The sequence below is a fragment of the Lepisma saccharinum genome, chromosome 19 (genome assembly GCF_977018435.1).
Source record: "Lepisma saccharinum chromosome 19, izLepSacc3.1, whole genome shotgun sequence".
NCBI lineage: Eukaryota > Metazoa > Arthropoda > Insecta > Zygentoma > Lepismatidae > Lepisma > Lepisma saccharinum.
Window position 1 is genome coordinate 51,276,186 of NC_139247.1, and position 23,892 is coordinate 51,300,077.

At 41.2% G+C, this 23,892-nt stretch overlaps 1 protein-coding gene across 1 annotated transcript in view; it reads left to right on the plus strand.

The window, feature by feature from the left end:
- The window catches only part of LOC146003023 (TLE family member 5-like), a 173,365-nt gene that overhangs the window by 84,164 nt on the left and 65,309 nt on the right, over window positions 1-23,892 (plus strand). Inside the window, exons 3-4 of the mRNA XM_083141184.1 lie at window positions 5,391-5,454; window positions 15,969-16,013. Coding sequence (XP_082997310.1) covers window positions 5,391-5,454; window positions 15,969-16,013 — 109 coding nt within the window. The remainder of the gene's footprint in view (window positions 1-5,390; window positions 5,455-15,968; window positions 16,014-23,892) is intronic.

Below are 23,892 nucleotides of genomic sequence, written 5' to 3' on the forward strand. Positions count from 1 at the left end.
TCCACAATATAAGTTGTGATAAATACAGTATTGGCCAAATTATTGGATTCATTGTAAAAAAGCACATTTCCTTGTTTTGACAAAATATATTTTATGATTGTTTAACTTTTTATGAGATTAACCTGTTTGTCTGCTTCGATATAATATTGTTTCCCACAATCCTGCTAACACGATTATTTTTTTGCACATTCGCAAAATTCCTGGAACAATACGTACATTGTTTACCATGTTATTTATACTATTTGTTTGGTTATAACAAAGGAAATAATATTAATTCTGATTGTTGTAAGGGTGTTCTTTACTTGTATCAACGAAGTAACATGTAATTTCATAAACCACGTGTTTTGAAGTTTAGAAATAATGATAAAGTAATTATACAGAAGCAGTGATTCAAATGGGCTCAAAAAGAGCCAAAGGTGGTCATACGAAGTACTGACAGTACTTTCAGTGGGTATAACAATGCAATGTGTAGGTATATAGTTTATCTGTGTTTAATTGTATCAACTAATGAGTCCAATAATTTGGCCAATACTGAATTTTGCATTTATTTTGTAAGTTTGGGAAAGTTGTTATAAGTTTGTGAACACACAATTAAATCCTGGTCTGCATTATTTATATCGTGAGGTTTTACATGAGCGTGCCACCTTCCTAAAACATTTGTAAACATGTTCTTGTCTGCAATTATGTTTTTTTCTTTATCCTTCCTCTCCTCTTCGAAGTAAAGAATTCCTGGGAAGCAGCAATTGTGCGCATGCCTTATTTGTTTCTTACCAGGAATGTCGCCCAGTCTTTTTCTTTTCTCATTTCCTTACATGGTTGAGAGTTACCTACAAACCAACCACAAGTTGTTTGCGTGATTACACGCTCTAATGGAAAGGGGGAATGAAAAATTCGAATTGAAAGGGGACAAAAAAGAACATTAAAGTTAAATGCATTGAAAATTTGGAATGAATTATGAATGTCGGTATGGATTTAATTGTGAATACAGACCTGTTTTCAGCATGTCGACTATGTTGTATTTCTTGCCTGAATTTTTTCTTTCTTTTTTAAATTTTCCTCTCCCTTCTTCAATTCTTCACGCTTTGAGTAGACTAAGTGAGAATTTCCTTTCGAAGTACCACAATAAATTGGTGGTAGTGTTTCCATACCTTTGTATTTTGGACCAGGTGCAAGAAACACTGTAGTTGGGTGATATCAAGAAAAGATTTGACGAAGAAGTAAGACTTGCTCAACCTTATTTCGTAGCTTTATGTCTTATTACTATGAGTTCACCGATTGAAATAGCACACTGTGCTTTCAGAAGGAATGTTTCTTTTTTGCCTCTATTCTGTTAACAGTTGCCATTCGCTAACGACAGTAACAATGGGCAATAACAAATAGCTTTGTCATTTAGCTGGGAAGTGAGAATAAACACTTTAGTTTGTGGCTATAACTGAGCTGTGCTTGTGCTTGTAAAATGTCTGGTTCTCTTTCTCTCTCTTCCATCACAAACCCAACACTGCACCGGAATTGTATGAATCGATTTTACCGTTGGTTTGGACCTCATTGATAAACAGTCCATGTTCCACGAAAATGAACATTTCGTGGTATTCCCAGTGCGAAGAACATAACGTACGCTACAAGTTTGAGTGGAATATCAGTACCACTACGAAACTCAAACAACCAGTATTTTTTTTTAGCATTGGCTGCACAAGATTCCGTTTCTTCTACACATGGGTGTTGACATTTTAAGAACTGATTCTGAACAAGATAAAAATGATTGCGTGGTGAGGCTGGTAGTGTTACAACTGTCGAAACATCCCCTTTTATTTACAATAGTTATTTTCCAGTCATTCGTCAATTACTATCACAGTGCTGGTAAAACACGAAACATCGCAGATCAAATTCTATTCGGCATTCACTGTAATCATTAGGGGGAAGAGGATCCCAACAAGTATATCAAAGATCATCTTTTGACTTTTGGAATCCACAATTTTATAGAAATTAAGAAATATTGCCAGTGTAAACACTGCCTTACGTTTCGTAACAAGTGATTATATTACCAACGCTACGTTCTTGGACAGAACTTCTCTTCATTCTCATGTTCAACGCGTTATTACGTCAGGGGTCCCGAGTTCGAATCCCAGCCTGGGTATGTGTGCTCTTTGCGAGTGTCCCTTATCAATTTCATCACTCATCGTCATCGTCGCGATTAGCCAAAATAGGAAGAAAAACGCCGCTAAATAACAAAAATCAAGTCAAATTTCAGGTAAACTATTTTGTCGTTTAACTGTTCATTTCTTTCTCGCACGTCCTTTGGATTGCTGATCCAGTGTGCTAACCACTATTTTTATAATGTCCATTGTCCAATACTGGTGGTCGTATTAAGGAAAGGTTGGCAACCATTGCAGAAGCAGCTGGTAGTGGTAGCCAGCGGTGTATATGAAGAAACAAAAAAAAAAGAGCAGACACTCAATCTGTAAATAGCAGTGTTGTTCAAATGCTTCCCTCCGGCATCTTCTCCTTCCATTAGTGAGAAACCAGTTTCTTCTCCTCTTATTATGCTCTGCTTCCTTTTTTTCTTTTGCCCACCTCCTGAGGGAGAGAGAGAGAGAGAGAGAGAGAGAGAGAGAGAGAGAGAGAGAGAGGTAGAGAGAGAGAGAGAGAGAGAGAGAGAGAGAGAGAGGTAGAGAGAGAGAGAGAGAGAGAGATCCTTTTCCGTTTTGTTTTTTGCGGCCAAAGGCAATCAGCTATGTCACGTAACGTGCAGCTCCACCTCCATAATGGCCACTTAGGATAATCATATGTGTTTTTATTGTTCTCTTTCGGAAGATCTCACGGTACGCATGACCTTCGGCATCCGTCGGAAGAGGGGAGGGGGAGGAGGGGTTCGAGAATGGGTTAATTTGATGCACCGTTGGGCACTTACCCATCGTCCCTCTTCGGTTCTTGGACCCTCCATTATCAACTCCTAACCCACAATTACAGCTGATGGACTCGAGGCTCGTTCCGAGCTATCAATACGCCTTTTCTGATCGATGTTGGTAGCCCTGCTTTTGCGACTCCAGAGATCCCTCCGCCGTACTTGGCCTGGAATAGGCTCATTCGTTTGACTCGGGTCTATTTTGTCTGTACATTGCTTTTGGGATGTGAGTCTCAAGGCCCAGGGCAACTGTTTTCGAATTGTCTCCTTCCGCAAACAGCTACGATATTCCAAAATCTGAAAAAAACTGCTTAGAATCCCTTCTAAGCCCCGCGACAAGTTAAGTTTGCAGCAACTTTTCGCATATATACAACAAAATGTGCACACAGAATGTAGTTGAGCTGTAATGCTGCCAATTTTCTCACAGCCTGGGATATGAACAGCTGTGGTTGAGGCAAGACTGGCACGGGAGATGCTGTGTGCCATTCTCGAGCAGACTAATACATAAAATTTGCTGCAAACTTAACCTGTCGCGAGGCTTAGAGCATTCACGTGAATCTTCGTGTGGTTTGCTTTCGCTGTTGATGAGATATTATCAATAGTTTCGAGGCAACGTAAGTTTATTCATAATATGTAGACAACAACGAAAGCAAACCACACGAGAATTCACGTGAATGCTCTAAAAGGAATTCTAAGCTTTATATATCGTAGCGTTTTCTCGAAAGGAGGGGAAAATTCAAAACAGCTGTCATGGCGTCGGCCATAGGTCCAGCCGGGCGCAGGGGAAAGGACGAGAGTTCCTGGTTGATCCATGAGAAGACACGAGACTTTGGCCTGTCCCGTCTCGGAAAAAAATATGATTGATTGATTTGGTTGATTTTACTTCGCTTTTCTCCTACGATGAAATGAATGAAGCGACATCCCACAAAGAACACCCGTACCGGGCCTGGATTCGAACCCGGGATCTCTGGGGTTAGAGAGTCTCGTTGACCGGGCGAGATTACTTAACGTCTTACCCACCTCAAATATGGGGAGATGCAACGAACAACATTTTACCCTACCTTCCATTCATAAGTATCAAATCTTCAGGGGTCGCCATTCAGATCCAGTGCGTACGGCTTCCCCTCACATGGACCCGACTCGTGCACGTGTCCAGGTGGAACAGGTGGCAGCGAAGTAGTGACGTCATAGGGATGGGGGGAGGGTGTGGTGGCCGGCTGCATTATTGTGGCCGCACGGCTCTCTGGCATTGACACAGCCGCTGGAACGGAGCCAGTTCTCGGAACGCGAGTTGATCAGCGCTAATGGAGTTTCCTTTGCACACGCAGATGGTTTATAGGACGTAATGAAACATGCAATTTCTACTGTTTTGGCAGAGAGCCCCCTTCACATGTAGGTCGCATGGTCTCGTGGGTACCCTTCCAGATTCAAAAAACGTCTTTTTTTTCAGTTGTAGGGTGACCAGCTTTTTATTGTGGCAACTGGGGACCCTTTACTATACGAAACGAAGCCACGACAAATCACAATGCTCTGTTGCAAAACTATTGGTACAATCAGTACAGTATAGTTATTTTTTGTTATTTAGTGTCTCTTTTCTGCCACTTTTGGCTAATCTCGACTACGAAGACACGTGATGACATTGATGAACGAGCACTCACAAAAATACCCATGCCCAGGTCGGGATTCGAACCCGAGACCCCTGGCGAGGATAGTAATTAAACAGATATTAAGCATAAGACGTAGCAGTACTAAAATTTATTTCTTACATAGTTTTATTTGTTATACACTATACCAGGGAATGAACTCATACCAAATGTGAGTGAGTCTAAGTTGTCAAAAGCACTTAGAAGTAAACAGAAACGATTAGTATTAGTGTACTTAGTTTCGTGTTGAAATGAAGGTTAGTAATCATGGATTCTATTTTGCTGAAGCCAGACTATCAGGATGATGGGCCGACCACCGTGGGGCGCCGATTTCGAATCCCGCCCTGGGCATGGGTGTTCTCTGCGAGTGTCCCTTGCATCAGTTTCACCATATCACATTATCTTCGCAATTATCCATGGTGGCAGAAAAGCGAACAGTTAATCAATCAGTTATTGGGAATGATGGATCAATGCATGAAATAAACGGAAAAAGAAAAACGTAAGGAGCACTCAAGTTCTGACTGGGACTAAGTATATAATTTATACATTTCAGTAAATGCATATGCTTTTGTGTGTGTGCGTGATTACTTCTAATTAAACACTTCTCAGCCAAATGACGAATGCGACAATGTTGAATCTAAAATCTAAATTCCTTAACTTGACTCCTCCAATGGCTACCCAGCCCTTTACCCCCAATTTGATTTGCACATGGGTTATTTTTAAGCTTCAACTTACTGCTATAAGTTGTTTGTGTTTCTGTCGTTCACATGGCGACTGTTGTGGGGATGAATCTTTCAGCAAAACTCTTCCTCAAACTCTGCTGTCTTTTTTCCCTCTCTCCGTAGCCTTAAACTGGAATGCGAAAAGCTAGCGAGTGAGAAAATAGAGATTCAAAGGCATTATGTGATGGTGAGTACAAAGGGTTTCAATGTGTGTCAACGGGTGTCCTTCCTTGCAGCAAACAACCGGATATGGTGCCGCGCACTATCCTGCTGGAGGTAGCAAGTCTTGACAAATATCGCAAGAAAACAACTGAAGCTATCAGCCCCTTCTGGCCCCCATCTTTCTCCGAAGCCGTTAAATGCAGTTTCGATCCCCTTACACAAGACATTGTTATTCTTGTCCTCCGAATGTAAATACCTGGGGAAAGGAAATACGACGATATCATCATAATGACATCACCAACTTAACGCGATAGAATCAGTGGCGTGCAAGTGGTTTATGAAACGGTAGTGAGCACCACCCATGCAAGAAGTCGGTATTTGTTGCATGTCCCTTTTCCTGTCGCCCACTACACTTTCTCGCTCGCAGATCTCCCCTCCACATCTTTCATACTTAGTGTGCGAGTGCGTGTGACTCATTAAACAACGTTGCACCATCAGGGATCTTGCATAATGTATTTTGACTTTATCTGCTGCGGTACAGGATGCATTTCTTGTCTCTCTTCTTCCTTTCACGATTTGTTAATATGGGCGAATTCATTCTATCTTGTATATGTGCATCACCCCTGCACGTGATGCAGTATCTTTATTCCTGCTATTGCGATACAACGCTAATAACCAATATAGTACATGAAAAATTTCCAGGTGGGGAGAAATTCTAGTTACTACCTTTTGAAGCGTCGGGTTAATATATAGATTATACATATAGTTTTCTCCACAAGGGCCAAAAATTGGCATGCAGTTGCAGAGGGGGAATTCCTCCCTCATCTTCCATTCAAATACCACCCAGCTAATTATGATCTACAAGATGCTAAGTCACATCGATAATACGCAATAACAACATAAACATTTAGAAGAAGGTCTACGTCCATATTACCACCTCTTCTAATATTTAAGATTGTCCGTTGTCAGTACCTTCGCAACTGTGCACTCCACCCTCTGCCTATGGTGCGCCACTGATACGTATCCGTCAGTCTCAAATACCCCCTGTAGCATAGTTTTGCGCTCCCTCCAGATTGCGTGTAAAAGGGGGCTTCGATGCACCCTTCAGTCCCTAGATACTGCCTGGATTCTCCGCTCAATGCTGTCCCCCCATTTGAGGGGCACTGACCAAACACATTCAACCTCGTCTCCTCTTTACCGAATAACATACAGGTGGGTATAGTTATTCTGCCTCAGTGAACAGTACCTCAAAGGTTCTAGGTTCGACTTCCTTTCAGGAAGGCACAATCCGCATAAGTTTTCAGCGAAAACGAGGGAAGAAAGCTCTACCAAGATTGAATAGCAGGGATGCAACTTTTCGTTATCGAGTTCCTGTTGATATTTTCAGCATCAAACTGAGATTGCACTGTGTATTTCATGTACATACTCCTGAACCAACCTTCACGACGCTTCTGGCTCTTCATTTTGAAAGAACTTCCTTGGTTATCCAAAGTAAACTCTCTTGAATCGTTGGATGTCTGCTCGAGTCTGAACCTACAGCATCCGCTCAGCACTTACCCAACCCACCTGATATTCCACCCATCTTCAATCAATTAGGAAGCTGCATCGCCCACTAGAATTTGTTTGTGGGATCGCTACGTGCCGCAAGCATTTATCAAGAATTAACTCCAGGGGGCGGAAGGGAATGATATATCATTTCTAATTAACGTACCAGTTACTCCTCCTGCTCCCCGATGCGTACTGCCATAAAAACACGATGTCAGCTGGGTTGCACACGAGACGCATGAATACTTGACTCCCCTCGGGACGACTGTGTAACATCTGGCGATCCTGTCTCGGTGCTTGCTGCAAGGAGGGCCTCCCAGAGTTTCTATAACCCCTGGTGTTGTGTTTTTTTTGTGGGAATGTTTCTTTCTTTTCTTTTTTTATGCTTGTGCTGGCGTGACTTGGGCGTGTTAACTACCATAGATTATATCATGTAGGTGGGAAGCTGTTGTTGTGTTAAACAACGGAAACAGGCTGGATGGGGACATGAGGTTCCCTTTGTATCTTCACGTATTGTTTGCACGTGGGGCTCATCTTGTTCTTGGCGAGTTGCTTTTTTTTTTATCGTGCAGCAGGCAGTATATAAATGACTGATGGACTGAAGTAGCATTTTAAGTGTGTATGGTTTCTTCTGCTTCATACATGAGCTTTGATGTATTTTTCATAAGTATCTGGCGTATGCTCTTAGGCTGGCAGGAGATCTTTAACTCACAGCTCACACGGGCATATGCAATTTTTATTTTGCCTATGGCCCGAGCTGATGTCATGCGGAGGGAAATGAGGGTATAGACTTAGCAACAAAGTTGTGAAGTCTAACATTACGTCTGACGACACAGAACAAGCTGCCATGTGCTTAAAATATGAAAGTGTCAAAGATTTTGAAAAGGACTTTGATGGAGTTCGTCAACAAGATGTCGCCAGTTTTCAACGAAAATCTAGATTAAGGTCAAATATATTACATGATGACAGCAAATCTAAATTAGAGGCTTCTAGACATAATGGCATGGCATGTCGAGACGAAGAAACCCACGCAAAAGGTTTAAACATGGCCTCAGTTCTTAAGAGTTTGTTTCATCGAGTGGCTTAGGAAGGAAATGAATTCGGGTAATTATCATAACACCAAATAGATTATGCATGTCGAAGAATAGGCAAGTGTGTTTGGGTTGAAGAGCAGAAAGCTGTGATAACAGGGTATTATTTCCAAACATAAATAGTCAATGTTATGAAAAAGAATGTGACATGTTATGGTGGACTGACTGTAAGCAGTGTGGTAGAATTCCTGCATGGAGAGGATGTGATAATCAAATGGCTGATGTAGTTTAGCCATCATGATCAATCAAGATAACTTATGGTAATATGATCTTCAGCCGAAGGTCAGGTTTGAATAAAGTTAACACCTCTCCAAGTATTATGTACAGTACCTTCGAGATAATCCTGTGAATGAGTGGCATTCCATGTCTTCGACGTAAATCTCGAATGGAAGCCCTTACAACAGACGAGCTTACAGCTGCTGCTGTCCAGACAGAGCTTTGGCGAGAACGAGTCCGGAGGATTGCCACGCCACAAAAAATATCCAGGGCTTTGCCGGAATGTTGCAGGGAGACAACCTGTGTCCATGCAGTGATTAATGGTCGCTGCCGCGAGGAAGCCGCAGCATGTGTTTACTCGGATCAAGGAGAAGTCGGGGGAGGCGAAAGGGGCAATTACAGCCACTCGAGAAGACGACAATTAATCTAGATATAGTGCGATGGGATCCCTGACAGCCACTGGAAGCGACGGAGGGTTGAATATTGAACGGGGGAAGGAAGTCGTAGCAGAAAGCGTTACAGATGTGGTCAATTTCAGGGGAGTCTTGACGCGCAGAGGGTACTGATTTTTGTGGCGATGCGGTGAAGGTAATTCTCCAACTTTTGATACATTGAACTTGCGTGGACATAGTAAATATCAAGAAGAAATGCATTCATTACCTCTCCGTGAATGTGGGCACAGGATAGCTAACGTTGGGTGAGTGATAAGATTGCAGCGTAAAGAAGTCGTGATGGCATAAAAAAAACTAACAAACCATATGCAGTGGCGCATATATTGACGACGACAAAAGAATTGAGCCCTGTGCTTAGGCAGGTGCATTTCTTCAATGCATGGGCAGCAAGACGAAAGGACACAATTGGAAAGGCGTGTCTCGATCGTTACCCAAATATTAACCTTAGTCTCATTACAAATGTAGATGTTCCTTGAATTTGTCTAGAACATCAATCGTAACATCATATAATACATAATTTGCTGAAGTGACAAGATTGGTATTTTGTGTGCTTGAAGTTGAACTATTTCTGCAAATCTGCATGAAAATTTGAAATCTTTAATTGATGATGCTTCAAAACATGAAATTACAGACACACGTAATTTTGCACTCAAAATAATGTGCCTTATTGAGCAGTCGGAAACTGTCCATAGCAGATGCCAGTTCATCCATGGGCAAGTCCTTACATTTCCGAAATTTGTTCTCATATTCACCAGGAAGATAGTCAATCAGGAGGCTAGACCATTTGGAATACACCAGCCATAAGAGATGCTGATACATTGATCGAAGCATCGTTGAGACTGAAGGAGAAAAAATTAGATATACCACTGGAAAAAAAATGACTGACTAACAGGATAGTATGAAGCCCTTTTGATACATGGAAACTTTGACCTTAAATCTTGAGGTTCTCCGCACTTAGCAGGAACCATATTTGTGTTAAGATTCGCACGAGGCTGTAAATCTATTGAGATCGAGTACGTGACAACGACAGGTCACTGTGTAGTACTTGATGTTAAGCCGATGCAAACAGATACTATTCCTAATCGGATTGTTGACATGCGAAGTGAGCTAATCGCTTAGCGGAGCGGCGGAGAGTTAATATACATGGTGATTGAGCTTGCAGTCCGTTCGTCAATTGCCCTCGCGGACAAATGTTCCGTGATGGACTCGGCCCCTGCTAATCAATCGTTCCTGCGTGTCGGGGAAGCTGAATATACAGGAACATGGCACCGCTCTTTTCCATATTGTTATTTATGGTCCTGTGCGGTCGGCTTGTGCTTTATAGGCGACGTATGTTTGCATGCAAGGGCAGTGGCGTGCCGAGGTATCGCCGAAAGCAAGGTTTCTCCTGGAAGTGGCGTACCGGTTCCTGAACTGACCCAGTTCTTTGAACTGTAAGGTCTTCAACAGCCCAGCACCAATAGCTCAAAAGTTGGAAATGGAAAACAAATGAAGTACGTCAAGTGCTCGTCACAGAATAAAGAAACTTATACAGAACGGCAAGCATTGAATTTTCAGACGAGAGATGTTATGATGGTCCATCGTAGATAACTCACCTAATAGCCAGCGCTGAATTTAATCTAAGTGGAATTTCTGTAAGGTATTTTGTTCCCAACCAAAGGGAGAAAGATGGAAATGCAGAATGGAGTGGCTGGGTCCAAATGCGACATTTTCCACACCTCAAAACTTGGAACTCTGCTATACTACTTGGAAGACGCTGCCAGGCTCTCTTTGCAATTGTGACATGACAATCTGCTCGTCCCGCTTGTATCTTTCTCATACCTTCTAGAAAAGGGAGAGAAGAGGGCTTTGTAGAGGTCGCCTCATTGTTCCAAAGTGTTGAACAGGGTTGGAAATTTGCTTAATTGTCGTTTTCCATGGTGCGTATATGCTACTTTCACATGAACAATCGTTGAAAATATGTGTACCAGTACACATCTTTGGAAGGGAAAAGGAGTATACTGGCCTCGTTGGACACTTCCCCTGATGACCTGTAGCAATCTCGCCCTAAGTTTCACATAAGAAGTTTACTTATGCACTGCCCACCTCAAATACAAGGATTTACAGTTAACCGTTGCAAATCAACTCTTAGTAATAACACTATGTATTCTGATAGCACAAAAATTGCCCCATTACTCAATAGTTCTCCTCTAAAAGGTTTAAGTAATTAAGTGAACATGCTAACTACCAAAAATATAAGTTTTACTATGAGTTGTTCCAAAAATGAAATTTCAATATTCTTAGGATACACCAGTAACATTCTTAGAACCACATTCTTGCTTGCTTTTACCATACCAAACAGTAGCGCAAAATAGGCAATTGGCAATATAATGTAATTCAGCTGTACAAAATTAGAACAGGCCGTGGGCTCAGAAATTAGACAAAAACTAAATCACCCGGGGAAAAGAACCCCAGCATAATTGCAGTGTAGCCCTCAAGTCCTCCTCTTACTAAATACAAACACTTCCCACATCCTATATAAGTAGTAGACAATAGACTCAAGTCACACCTGTGCAGCATATTTCATGTTCAGTTCTTACCAACCGTGTGTCAAACGTGTTTGAATTGATGTACTGTATGTGTTGTTTTTATCTGTTGTGTGTATTTATTTAAATAACTATTATGTTTACATTCATGAGAAATTTTCATTTCGGCATTTGTTTCAGTTTAAAAATGGAGTGTGATAAATTAGCACAAGAGAAAACAGAAATGCAAAGGCACTATGTAATGGTGAGTAAGATATGTAAAATTGAATTTTCTGTCGGCCACTACATTCTCTTCATTATAAAATGGTGATTTGACTTCTATAAGTATTTTGATATTCTACTGTATAACATAGTAGGTAGTAGAATTAGGTCTGTGACAGTGTTGCCTGTTGAGAAGTTTACAAGTACAACAGTTATATATATTTAGAATGTGTCAAATGCAAGTAGAAGTAGTCTTATATCTTAACGCAGTTTGCAAAAATCAAATGTCTGAAGTAATGCCAGTTTATGTTTTAAAATTTAATTTTGAGATTGTATGGTATACTTCTGTATATTTTGGCAACATCAGTTTACATGCATTATATTTTATTTAGTAGGGATTCATATTTAAACCTACTGTATTTCTGCAACAAAAATTCAATCTTTATTGGTACATTTTTGGATAAATTTTACCTTCATTTGTCATTACTGAGGAAATTTTACTTGTTACAACAAATATCTTTATTCATAAGTAAATATATCATGAGAATAAGCTTGTACCAAGTTGTAATTTTTTTCAAGATGGAGTTCACAAAAGCAACAGCCTTTCTTTCTTTTTTTTAAAAAAATTAAGTACGTATACTTATTTATGATTATCTGTTCTTGGTGCTCATGAACCAGAACTTCATCATAGAATATTTTAATTTCAATTATCTGTTCAGGACCTGTTCTTACAATTGAAACTGTGTTGAAAGCCAGTGTTGAAGTGTGCTTTTGTGTACTTTATTTTTTGTTACGTGTTAATTTAGACAATTTTAATATTAGTTAGTTGGCAGCACTGAACGGACATTGTACTATGCATACAGATCACAGGTGACAAGCAGAAAACAATGCGACATTTCAGAACAATGTGAAAACAGGTTGCAAAACTCCGTGTTGTCTTTTTGTATTTCCCCCTCCTCTCCTTCCCCTTTTCCTCTCGCTTCGACTCGTTCTCAGACGTGCATGAATCTCAAATGTTCTTGCAGCATTTTACGAAACTACCCATCTTGAATTTCTTGGTAATGTATGACAATAAACGTCGCAGGGATATAAAGTTTTGAGATGTATTTGGCAAACGAGTTTCTTTGAGGATCATATTGCCGACATTGGCCTTGCGGCAGAGTGAGTTTGTGTAATCGACATTCTCATCTCTCACATGTGACGCAACTAAATGGATGAATGTCATTACTGACTGTATGTTCTCTTATTTTCGTTAAGGATATTGATGTTAGCTGCAGAAGTGAACAGGCGAATGGAACAGATTGCAAAACAATGTTGTTGTACGTGATCAGTTATTTTTTTTCTTTTCCTTTTTGCATTGCCAACAAGTTCATGTGAAATATTTTCGGCTATTGTTCTAGTTACATGTCTTCGTCACTATTTGAACTTTATGAAGTTATGTGAGCAGGAGATAACAAATCAAAAACCGCTTAACAATGTTTATAATTGCCAGAAACACTAGCATCACGTGTTACGTTCCATATCCACAAGTATTGTTCATAAAGTTCAATGTCTCTCACAAACCAGATGCATTCTATGCCGGAATATGCATATTCGCATAAGCGAAAAAAAGATGAAAATAATATTTTACGTACACGTATTACGAGTCTAAGTAAATGAGAAAGTCCTGTCTAAAAATTTGGTAGAGTATCATCGTCAATCCATATCCACTCGGAGCGGAGAACATGTGTTGAGAGTGAATATTACTGGGTGCAGATAAATTTCCAATTTCATCTTGTCTCACTGTTCATTGTAATAACACCATACGAATCGTTCGTTCTAGGCAGCTTTATGCACATATTCTAGTCGTGACTGGACCTACAGTTTAAAGTGGAATCCGTAACACTCTGCAATGTGGGTTACGAAACAGGAACCCCTTCATGACAATGCGACGATGTTACCATTGCAATAACACTATACGAGTAGACAGAGTCATTCATGCCAAAGCGAACAATTAAGTATCCCGTAAATTTGTAAGAAAGAAAAAAAAGTGAAAATCCAAATAAGCCATATGATATTTAAAAATGTAGAGAACCAAAATCATTGGCCGTGCTTTTTGACAAACGATGCTAGAGCAGTTGATATCTACAAATAATAATAGAAGAAAAACAAGCGAGATGGAAACTCTTTGTTCCTCTCCAAATCACCCTTTCCCCATCTCTACCCCAACACTACAAATTCAGAAAGCTTTCCGGATAAGCATTTTGGAATCACGTTGCCATGGGAACGGAATCTGCCGGGGAGAGAGCATCGTAATCGTGCACTAACAGACCAGGAAGAGCAGTTACGAGGAGCCGGAGTATTAAAGAGACTTCGAAAAGTGCTCCCCAAGATTCCCCCGGGAGGAGTTCATTTGCAGCGTAGTTTATGGCTTAATCCCCTTACACAAGGAACGTTAAGCTCGGATTATTGACATTCCAGCAGAGGCTAATGGAATGCCGCCGAAATTAGACGCGCAGGTGGATAACATTCGATGTAAGCTTGAAGCGAGAATTAATTGTTTGGCTGGCATCGTCGGGGAAAGATTCTACCGAAAGACGACAGAGGTCGCTAGCGTGCGTCTTGTCAGCGAGCCTATGCTTCGCTTCCCCTGGCAGCCATCTTTCTACTTTCAGCTAACTTGGTTCTCTCACTCTGGCGACAAGGCTGTTCGACAACTTCATTGCAAGTAAAGAAACTCAGATTTGAATTTTCTTGTCTTCCGTTGATATTTGCGTTTTTACCAACAACCTGGATGTGGATTCAAAAAACATATATCAGTTGTTGACCATTTGGATAGTTTACTTTCGTTCTAGTCATATAGGAGCGAGATAGCCCAACATCAGTCTTCTTCTTGCGTTACGGCGCTGGTAGTATAGCCTTAGCCTTCTCAACAATGCCGGTCAATTCCTGTCTGTCTTGTGCTTTTTGTCTCAATCTTCTTATCACCAGTGTTCTGATGTCTCTCTCCACATTATCTACCCATCGTATCCTGGGTCGTCCTCTTCTTCGTTTCCCTTCAGGTTTTTGAGGAGAATGCTTTCTTTACTTCTCTGTCGTCATTCATTCTAATAAGATGTCCTGCCCAGCTGAATCTCCTTGTCTTGATTTCAGCTATAATATCAGAGGAGATTTATATACTTTTTTCACTGCATGAGTATAAAGTACGTATTCTCCATCCTACACCATCATATTTTGGCCCGTATATTTCTCTTAGTATTTTCCTTTCCCAAGTCATCAGCATTAATGATGTTTTCTCCGTGAGTGTCCAGGCTTCACTTCCATATACCTCGGTAGTATTGTTGGTCTTGTATACTCTTGAGTTTTAAAGCTCTTGATAGTAGTCCATTTCGAAATACATATATCCAAAAAATCATGAAGACATTTCTTTCCTCCTGAAATTGTTCCTTTAATATCAAGTTCTACAATATTTTGTTGAATCATTAATGATCCCAGATATTTGAAGGTTTCCACCTCTTCATAATTTTGGTCACCAATCTTTACTTCTCTGACCCGAGTAGGGTTACTTGGCAGTCTCATGTATTTTGTTTTCTCATTATGTTAACTTTTAATCCGACTTCGTTTGCTGCTTCTTGAATTGCCAACATAACCTTCTCAACAGAGCTTTGACTTCTCCTCAAAACAGCTATGTCATCTGTATAAGCAAGGCACTGGTTCATTCTACTGAAAAGTGTTCCTGCTGGTCGGATTTTACATTTCGTATGAACTTTTCTAGACATAATATGAAGAGTGATGTGGAAAGGGCATCTCCTTGTCTAACTCCAGTTACTGTTTCAGGTAACACGTCTGAGAGCTTATTTTGAATTTTAACTTTATTATGTGTCATAGTAAGAGTCATTTTAGTTGGATTCAGTCAGCGATCCACTTTTGAGAATAAGGTTACTCGTTATTTCCAACAATAACTTTGTTATTTCTTATCTCTGAAAGTTCTTTACATTTATACTACCAGAGTCGACCTGTCTACAAGCATACATATATACCCAGCATTCTTTAACAATATGTCGGATACATGAAACGATGGTACACACACAATTGGTAATTGCAAAAAATTACATCCTCAGATTCCACGTAAAACTGAAGCTAGATCGAACCCGTATGCAACGTTTATATAATGTCTGTTATGCTTGTGATCTGTATGTATGCAAGTATTGTGAATAACAAACACCACTATTAGAAGTAGAATGGCCGACCAATTCTTTGTCAATTACCAAATATTTTCTTCAGTATGTAGCTCGTTTGAAGTAGAATTATCATGTATGTTAAGGTCGAACTCAGTTTCTAATAATATTTCATGTCTCTTTGTGTTTGATCGTGTGGCGTTTAAAATTCAGACATCCGCTGGACCACCAGTGGTTTTTATTTGAAATAAAAATGATGATGTAGCTGGTACTTTTTCAAAGTTCAATCGCATGCGATTTTCTATTGATGGAATTTTCTGCTTCTTTAAGTGTACTTTTCTTAATTTTTCAGTATTACGAAATGTCTTATGGCCTCAATGTGGAAATGCACAAACAGGTAAGGTTTTTTCCCTTCATATATCTTTTTGACTGTGTTCACATGTTCAGATGTATTTTTATTTTGTTCAACTGTTAATTTCTTGATTTTAGGATAGCTCATGTACTGATGTAGCCATGTTACTTTGTTATTTTGCACCTGCAATGGGAGTGGACAAGTAATATGTATATTGGATACCTACACACGGTTTGGATAACCAAATAATAGTTTCTCGTTAGCAAATATTTGTGTCGAAAAACAATCGTTCATCAAACTAAATTCTTTTAGTAATGGAGTGGTTGTTACCAAGCCACTTAGATAAAAGTACCAAATGTAGTAAAGTCTCAGATTTTTTTTGTTTTCGGTTGCCAAAATGTTTAACTCAACGTGTTTTATTCATTCAGACAATTCTTTTTTTTTTCGTTGTGCAGAGGATATAAATTTGTCGACCCTCCACTGTACCGTGTCTGTAACATTGTTTTAAGTGTTCGGCACATCCTTCTCAAATGTGGAGATTTTAAAATTCCTCACACATGCTTTCAACCTTCTCAACGATTTATCATGCATGTTGGAAGACGATGACAGTGTTTTAACTAAGCTTTTTTGAGAAGAGCTGTCCACTTCCACTGTCCTGAGGAAATTTGTAGTGTATTCTTGTTAAGATGTTGTTTTTGTCTTGTGTAGGTCCCTTTACAACCTCGCACTTTTAACCCTGTCAGGGGTTTGCACCCTTTTTTTTTAACTCTCGGGTAAGAAAGAGGATGTTTCCTTGTATACACTGATGTGTGTAAAATGGCCATATGTGCAGACTCCTCCAGAAATTTTAATTAATTCGTTCAATCACTTGGATGTGATGGCGAGCGGTTGGATTAGCGAACAAGACAGTGAATGCTATTGTCCCTTTTTGTTTGGCTCATAGCTGTTATTGTTGTTTCCAAATAGTGTGTTAAAGTCAGGAGAAACAGTTTTTGTCCAGCTAGACGCGAGGATCCTAAACTACTGTTCCCCTAGGTGAGTTGGATGGTCGTAGGAGAAGAAAGCTTAGCATTACCCTTATGGGAGTATTATTTTACTTGTTCTTTTGGGAATATCATACTTCGGATGGCACAGAAAAAAACATGAACGGAAAGAGGACAATACAAAGAATTGATTTATCGTTGGAGAAGTCGAAACTTCCATTTGATTAGCCGAAACTTGAAGATGAAGTTGTTTTTTTCTCCATAAGGATTCTGAAAATTCTTATTCTTATTTTTCAAACATCGTACCTAGCTTAATAATCAACTTTAAAAAACGCATTCACTTGCAACATGGGTATAAAACCATATCCTCGTGGGTTTTTTTTTTTTTTGTAAGCAGTGTCCATTTCGACGATATTGAAATAAATACACACCTGGTGCAAAATTGTCACTCTTCGCCATAACATTTTTTTTTATTCATGGCCTGTGGCTGCTCTATCACAGAATTGTTGTACAATCTGTAGATGATATGTCGTCTATTACCGTTCATGGCAGTTACAGTGAATATGTCTTTTAGTATGGGATAGTAATGTTTGAGCGTTGGTGGTTGGAAACACTGGAAGACGTGGCTTCTCAACAGTGGCGAACGCAAGAGGTCGCTGTAGCGGACGCTTTCTCTCTGTGCGGATTAAGGACCATCTAGACGAGAGGGGCAATTTGGGTGGCTGGCACAGCGGGACTGCCTGATGGGATTCCGACTCTGGAGGATTCATTCCCATTGTGCAACTTCCTCGTCCACTCCATTTCCTTCAAGTGCGGCGTTGTCACGTTTCGCTGCAATTGCCCATGTTGCCACGTTTCTGCGATCGTAGCCGACGTAAAGGGTGGGCAGTTCCATTTAGTGGGTTCGCGCTGGAGGAGAAGCGGAATACAAATCTATGCTGGGATTGGGACTTGGCTGTTCTGGAATAAAAATGTCACCTGAACCAATTCTCTTCTTCTGTTATACTGTACAGAATGTAGAACCAAAGAGGATAAGGTAAACCGAACGAGTATCACGTTAACATAGACCAAAGAGGTATCAGTCAATATTCTTATTTGAGCGCAAAGTGGAACACCCCATGCCTTAGTTTTTAGTACAATCCAAATTAAACAAGAAGCTCTTCTTTTACCTGATTGGTTAGATAGATGCTTTATAACATTTCCTAAACAGTACTGTATTCACTTCTTTCATGTTTTCTCAAGATTTTTCCTTCATCGGATCATTATATATTACTGCTTTTGCATATTAGTGTACTGTGTTACTACTAAATATTGTAGTCATCCAGTTCTCATATGCATCTCTTGATTCAAGTAGTTCATCATCAATCGTAACTGATGATATAAAGTCCCACATGTGAAGATACCGAGCGCTTGCATGGTTGTTCGTTATAATTACTTGCAATAGAAAGTTTTAACAGTGCAACAAATTAAACAATGATGTATTTGTTTACAACCCCTAATTTTGGAACACCGTGGCGCAGCGTCGATTGTGTCTGCAGACTCTGGCAAAGAATTCGTAAAATGAGTTTGATCAGTGCACAAAGGAGAGGAGAGCTGATTTTGAGATCTCTGTCGATTCTAGTCGGAAAATCGAGCAGTGTACCAAGCAACACTCATCCTTGGTTTAACTTTGAAGGTACGGACAGCGTTATTTCCATCCTCCAATAGCGTAAGAGCGCGGGAAGATTTCAAGAACATGCTCGTATGATTAGGTGCTTCGAGCACATGCTGCGACACATAGGACCCCACAAGCGACCGATCACGTTGTCTACATGACGTCTCTGGTAAATCCAATAAATGAGCGTGCTTGTGTTAGGCGTCAGATATAATTTTTACAATTTATTGCATGTCATAATCATCAGTCTGAAGGACCACAATGTCACACAGTCCGTAACAGACAGAAAATGGTGCGCAAAATCCACAAGTGATAAGTGTACTAGACACCAAGCAAGAATGAATGGTTCCGTTGCAGTTCATATCCTTTTGCAGAGTTCCACACCAAAACACTGGTCCTTACCAGTCGCACATTTGTCGTTCATACCAAAGGGTATTAAAATGTCCCAAATGCGGTGTAGCTTACGAGGAATGCAATCCAGTAAAAGAACAAACTTCTTTTTTATGTAAGTTCATGGAGGTCGCAGCCGTTGTTAGAATGTAAATTGTAATGCCATGTTGGGTACATTTGTCAAATACTTTGAAAAGAGGTTCATGCAGGACAAAAGTTAGTGCTGATTACATGAAATCTTAGTCATTCGTTGGGGGTTTCAAAAACGTTTTGATAAAGAGACACGTATGTGTTGTTTAAACGTTATAACTACTACTTTGCTTATCTGTTTTACCTGGATTTACACACATTTCCTTCCATTTTAAAGCGACATGCTAAAGGCTAGTTGGTTCATTTGTGGAAATTACCGATGAACCGTTGATATTGCATCCTGCGTAATAATTCGTGCATGCATGCATCCTAGCCAAGCAACGGTTCCGTCCTCTTGAAGCGTCCAGAGTACGTCGGGAAAGGGAGCAGTTGGTCCAGTCCCCATCTCTTGGGCCAAGTCGCTGCGGGCATTGTGCTTCGTTTGTCATGCTGCGGAGTTTTACGCCCCCTCCCTCTTTTTTCTCCTCTTCTCTTTTTTTTTTTTATTTCTCCTCGTAGATTCTGAATTGCGCCTCTTCCCCGATCGCAGAAATTCTGGGGAATGCGGTGTTGTAGTTTTCCGGAGAGCAGTCGGCTGCCCCTGGAGTGGTTGCTTTGTTCCGGAATCTCCCCGCCGCTTGTCTGCCTTGGCTCGCCGCAAATCCCCCCCCCTTCCCAGCGCTCCCCCTTCCACATCCCGACTTTCGGATCGAGAAATCGATCTCTCTGGTGCTGGTGTCGACACGGATCGCCGGCCTCGATCTGCTCCGATGCTCTCGGGGTCTTGTCCCGTCCCCGCCCCTTCCATTCCTTCTTGTAGCGTCACGTAGGGGGCGCGATTGTTGCCAATTCAGTCCCTTTTAGTCCCCCTCCCTCCCTGCTTGTCCTTGTCGAGTGCGAGGAAAGCCTTTTCGACCGAGAGATGGATGGATCCAGATAAGTCTTTAACCAGTCTCCAAGATTCGAATGAAAATTGCCCGACGTGATGCCATTAAAGAGATGATTCACTTAACCAGTCCATCGTACCATGTGCATTGAGAATTATTGGTGGAGTATTTCATTTCTGCTCATGAGAGTAATTTAATAGAAAATTCCGATCAAAGAATAGAGTTGAAGAAATAGCCTCGATAGATACTATCAAGAACTTCCACATATTTCTTACGATGAGACAATGGGATGTACCATCCAGTCTACGTCTTGCAGTTTCAACCATTCAAACCAAACATTTTTTTCGACAAGCGTTTCTTCTGTCTTCCCCAAATGGACAAAGAAATACTATCATGTCTCAGGGCTTGAAACAGCAGCAACATAGATTTGACTACACGTAAAAGATTCACAAAAGCATTCGTCTGCAGCACAACACAGTATGGGCGGGAACATGAACAGCAGCTGAAACTCTGAGGAAAGAACTTGAAGCTATCGGAGAATATTGAAGATTAAATGGATAAGCAGAGAAACAAATGAACATGTCCTGGAAAATCCGAGGAACAAACGAAGATGTCCTGTGACACGCACATAGCAAGAGAGTACTGAAAATCGATCAACCAACGGTGATGAAGGATGGTAGGACTTGAGACACGAGAGAATAATAAAAACAGTAATTGAAGAAACGCAATGGTAGGATGGCTAAGGACGTAGATTGCAACAGCTTCAGGGAGTTGAAGACTTTAGCAGAAGGAACGAATAGAGAAGATACATCAAACAATTCAAACAAGCACCAACAACAACTTATAAATACAAAGGTATTGCAAATAAAGAACAGAATGAAATAGGCAAATTTGAAGTGAGCAGAGAAGCAACTGGAGGTTTGAGTAAGCCACGTCTGTGTTGAGGAATCTGCAAACTCTTTGATCACAGACTTGGCGAAAGTATTTGACCAAGAAAAATCTATGTTTTTCCAGAGAATAAGGAAAACAATGACGCTAAGCTAATTTACAAAGGGTAACATATCAGGAACGGCACCTTCAAAGTAGAACCTCTGTATCGGGAAGAAATAATATCATATGCCCGATATCGTGTCGCCTATATCGCCCAATCTTATTTATAATGCCTTGTGCGGTCCCCCAATATCGGCGAGAAATATGCCTGTGAATTTTTTTTATGTAGACCTCTCCCCTATTCGTTTTTTATGGCGTCGTTACCTTGGGAGCTCCAGCCTATTCCTTCTCTCACGGGTAACAGCACTGCTCCCCGAGTGTTGCAACCTGAGAACAACCCCCTCGCTAAAAAATAGAGAGAGAAGCAACAAGGACGAGCGAATCAATAAGTAATTGGTGAATTGGTAAACGAGAAAAAAGCCGGTTAGGTTTCTCACACGCTCCCCGTAAATAATGCATTGCGCGGGAGAGAGGGTCGTTAGGGACTTCATCAATACTCAAGGAAGGCCAGTGCATAATGGAGACGGGGCATTTCAGTGGCAATGCATATTAAGCTCCCCCTTCGCTGTAACCAGTGGATGGATGTATACCTTTGAGCGAGATGTGGATATGGGCTTTCCAACGCAATGACTGAAACATGCAGGTAGTAATCACAAATTTCGAGGAATAAATATTGAATGAAGTGTTACGCCCTCCCTTGCCCGGGAAAACAAATGCTACCACTACCTAGATAGAGGCGGCATAATCTCCCTCGGACAAGCGAAATAGCGTTACGGTCCAGGTTAAGTTCGTGTGTAGGAACCGGTGACCGACAGTGCATAGTGATAAGCCATATCGAATAAAAACAAAGACATATGTACTTTCAAATTACCACCTCTTTACCTGTAGCCGGGAAGCGGCTAGCTGCATACCTGAAAATCACGGGTAGCGACATGCATACGAAAATGATATAGCCCAAAATTAACATGAAAATAAAAAGTATATTCTATTCATCACCAACAAAAAATGGAATTATTACAGGTCCCCACACTTGCACTCTCACATTCTCTCTCAGATTCAATCCTCATGGGGTCATCGACACAAGAAATTATACATGACATGTACAGGTTTTATCACGACAAGCCCTAATTATTGCATTCTCAATTAATTTTATCTTACTTTTTGTCTAATCAGGTCATTTGTGATTTTGCTCCAGTGCTACTTAAATCCTAGCCAGCCCTTACTTAAGTTCACCTTTTGTTTTTAAAAAAGAAACTAGTCGGCGCGGTGACCATACATTACTTGACCAGTATAAACAAAGGCGTCTCAACGGAAATTCCATTCACGTGGGCGGACGTTTTCCTTTTACAAGACCTCACGTGGTTCAAACATAACAAATAACCTCCGTTGAGTGACGCAAACCTATACTCGCTAGCAGGCGGGACTTAAACACTTCGCCGCGACGAGCAATTCACATCACCAGGCAAATACTTTTACTAAATAATCACACATGCGGCCTGACATAGCTAGCATTGACACATAAAAATGAACAAACCTCCAGTAGATTAAACAATTAAGTGGGCGGCGCTTTCTCTAATAGTACGCACTTTAAACAAATACAAAGGAGCACAAACAACAATAAATTTAAGACCATTAAAAAAAATATCACAAGGAATAAGAAAAATTGACCTGAGACGAATAAATTACAAATGACAAGCGCGACGGGAGTTTGGTATGAAGTTCGAGTTGAGTGGGCGTTTTCTAAATGTCGACGAATTTCAAGGCGTTCTCTAAATCAATCGGGCCGTCACGTGTTAAGGTTCACACAGATGAATACTTTACCATCTCTCAGCTTCCGGGGTGCATCCTGGCGTCTTTATGGGCGATTGAAAACACATAGTATCCACGCGAAAGGTTTCTTTGGTCGCGACGATGAAGATGCGAAAAGGATTCAAACACCTAGTTCCCCGGCTCCTCTTCCTCTCGGGATCGGTGGATCTCCGTGGTATGGCGCGGTTCGGACGTCGCATCTGAGCGGTCGTTGTAGGCGTCGTCGGCGTCGTCGGGGCGTCAACATCTCTCTCTACGTCTCTCTGTCGCGGCTGGTAGGCGTCGTCGGCGTCGTCGGGGCGTCAACGTGGCGGATGGTAGGCGTCGTCGGCGTATCAATAGGGCGGCGTTCGACGTTCTCTCTCTCTCCATGGCGGCGGATAGGCATCATCGGCGTAGTTTCTTCTGACATCGGGCGAATCGACGTAACGCCCTCATCTCTCTCCTTCCTCTAGCCCGCCATAGTTTCCGGTGTTCCTCGTTTCTCAAAAATTATAAATGGCGTAAGGTAATCACGGAAACACGGTTTCGCTTCAACTTCCCCCAGCGGTTGAGGTAGGCGCACTCGTGTAGACTTACTGCCTATCACACACACTGGTGTTCGCACAACCCAACAAAGTCCACTGTACACGAAAGGTAGCACGAAGGTGCTCTCGTTCCAAGAATCGCGGCAAAACTGTATATGGAGAGGTAGCACGGAGCTGTTCTCGCTACAAGGATCGCGGTAAGACTGTGTATCGAAAAACCATGTCCTTCGTTTTATTTGGATTTTGAAAAAGGACGCTAGGCGCACGTTGGAGCGACGCTTCCGGAGAGGTTATTCCACCACGCTCTATTGTCTCCAAACTAGGACGGACCGTGTCCGACGTTTACTTGTGCGGATTAAGCTTCCGCCTGGCTGTCGCCCATAGCTCAATTGCAATCGCTGTCCACAAACTGATCAATTAGAACCGATTTGATCTGGCGTCCGTAATTGTCGCTTGATCGTGACGAAACTCCACACATCCGTCCTTGCACACATGCCGCTGCGTTGGTATAAGTTTCACATGAATCTGACCGTTGGAAACCGAGATATTTAAATG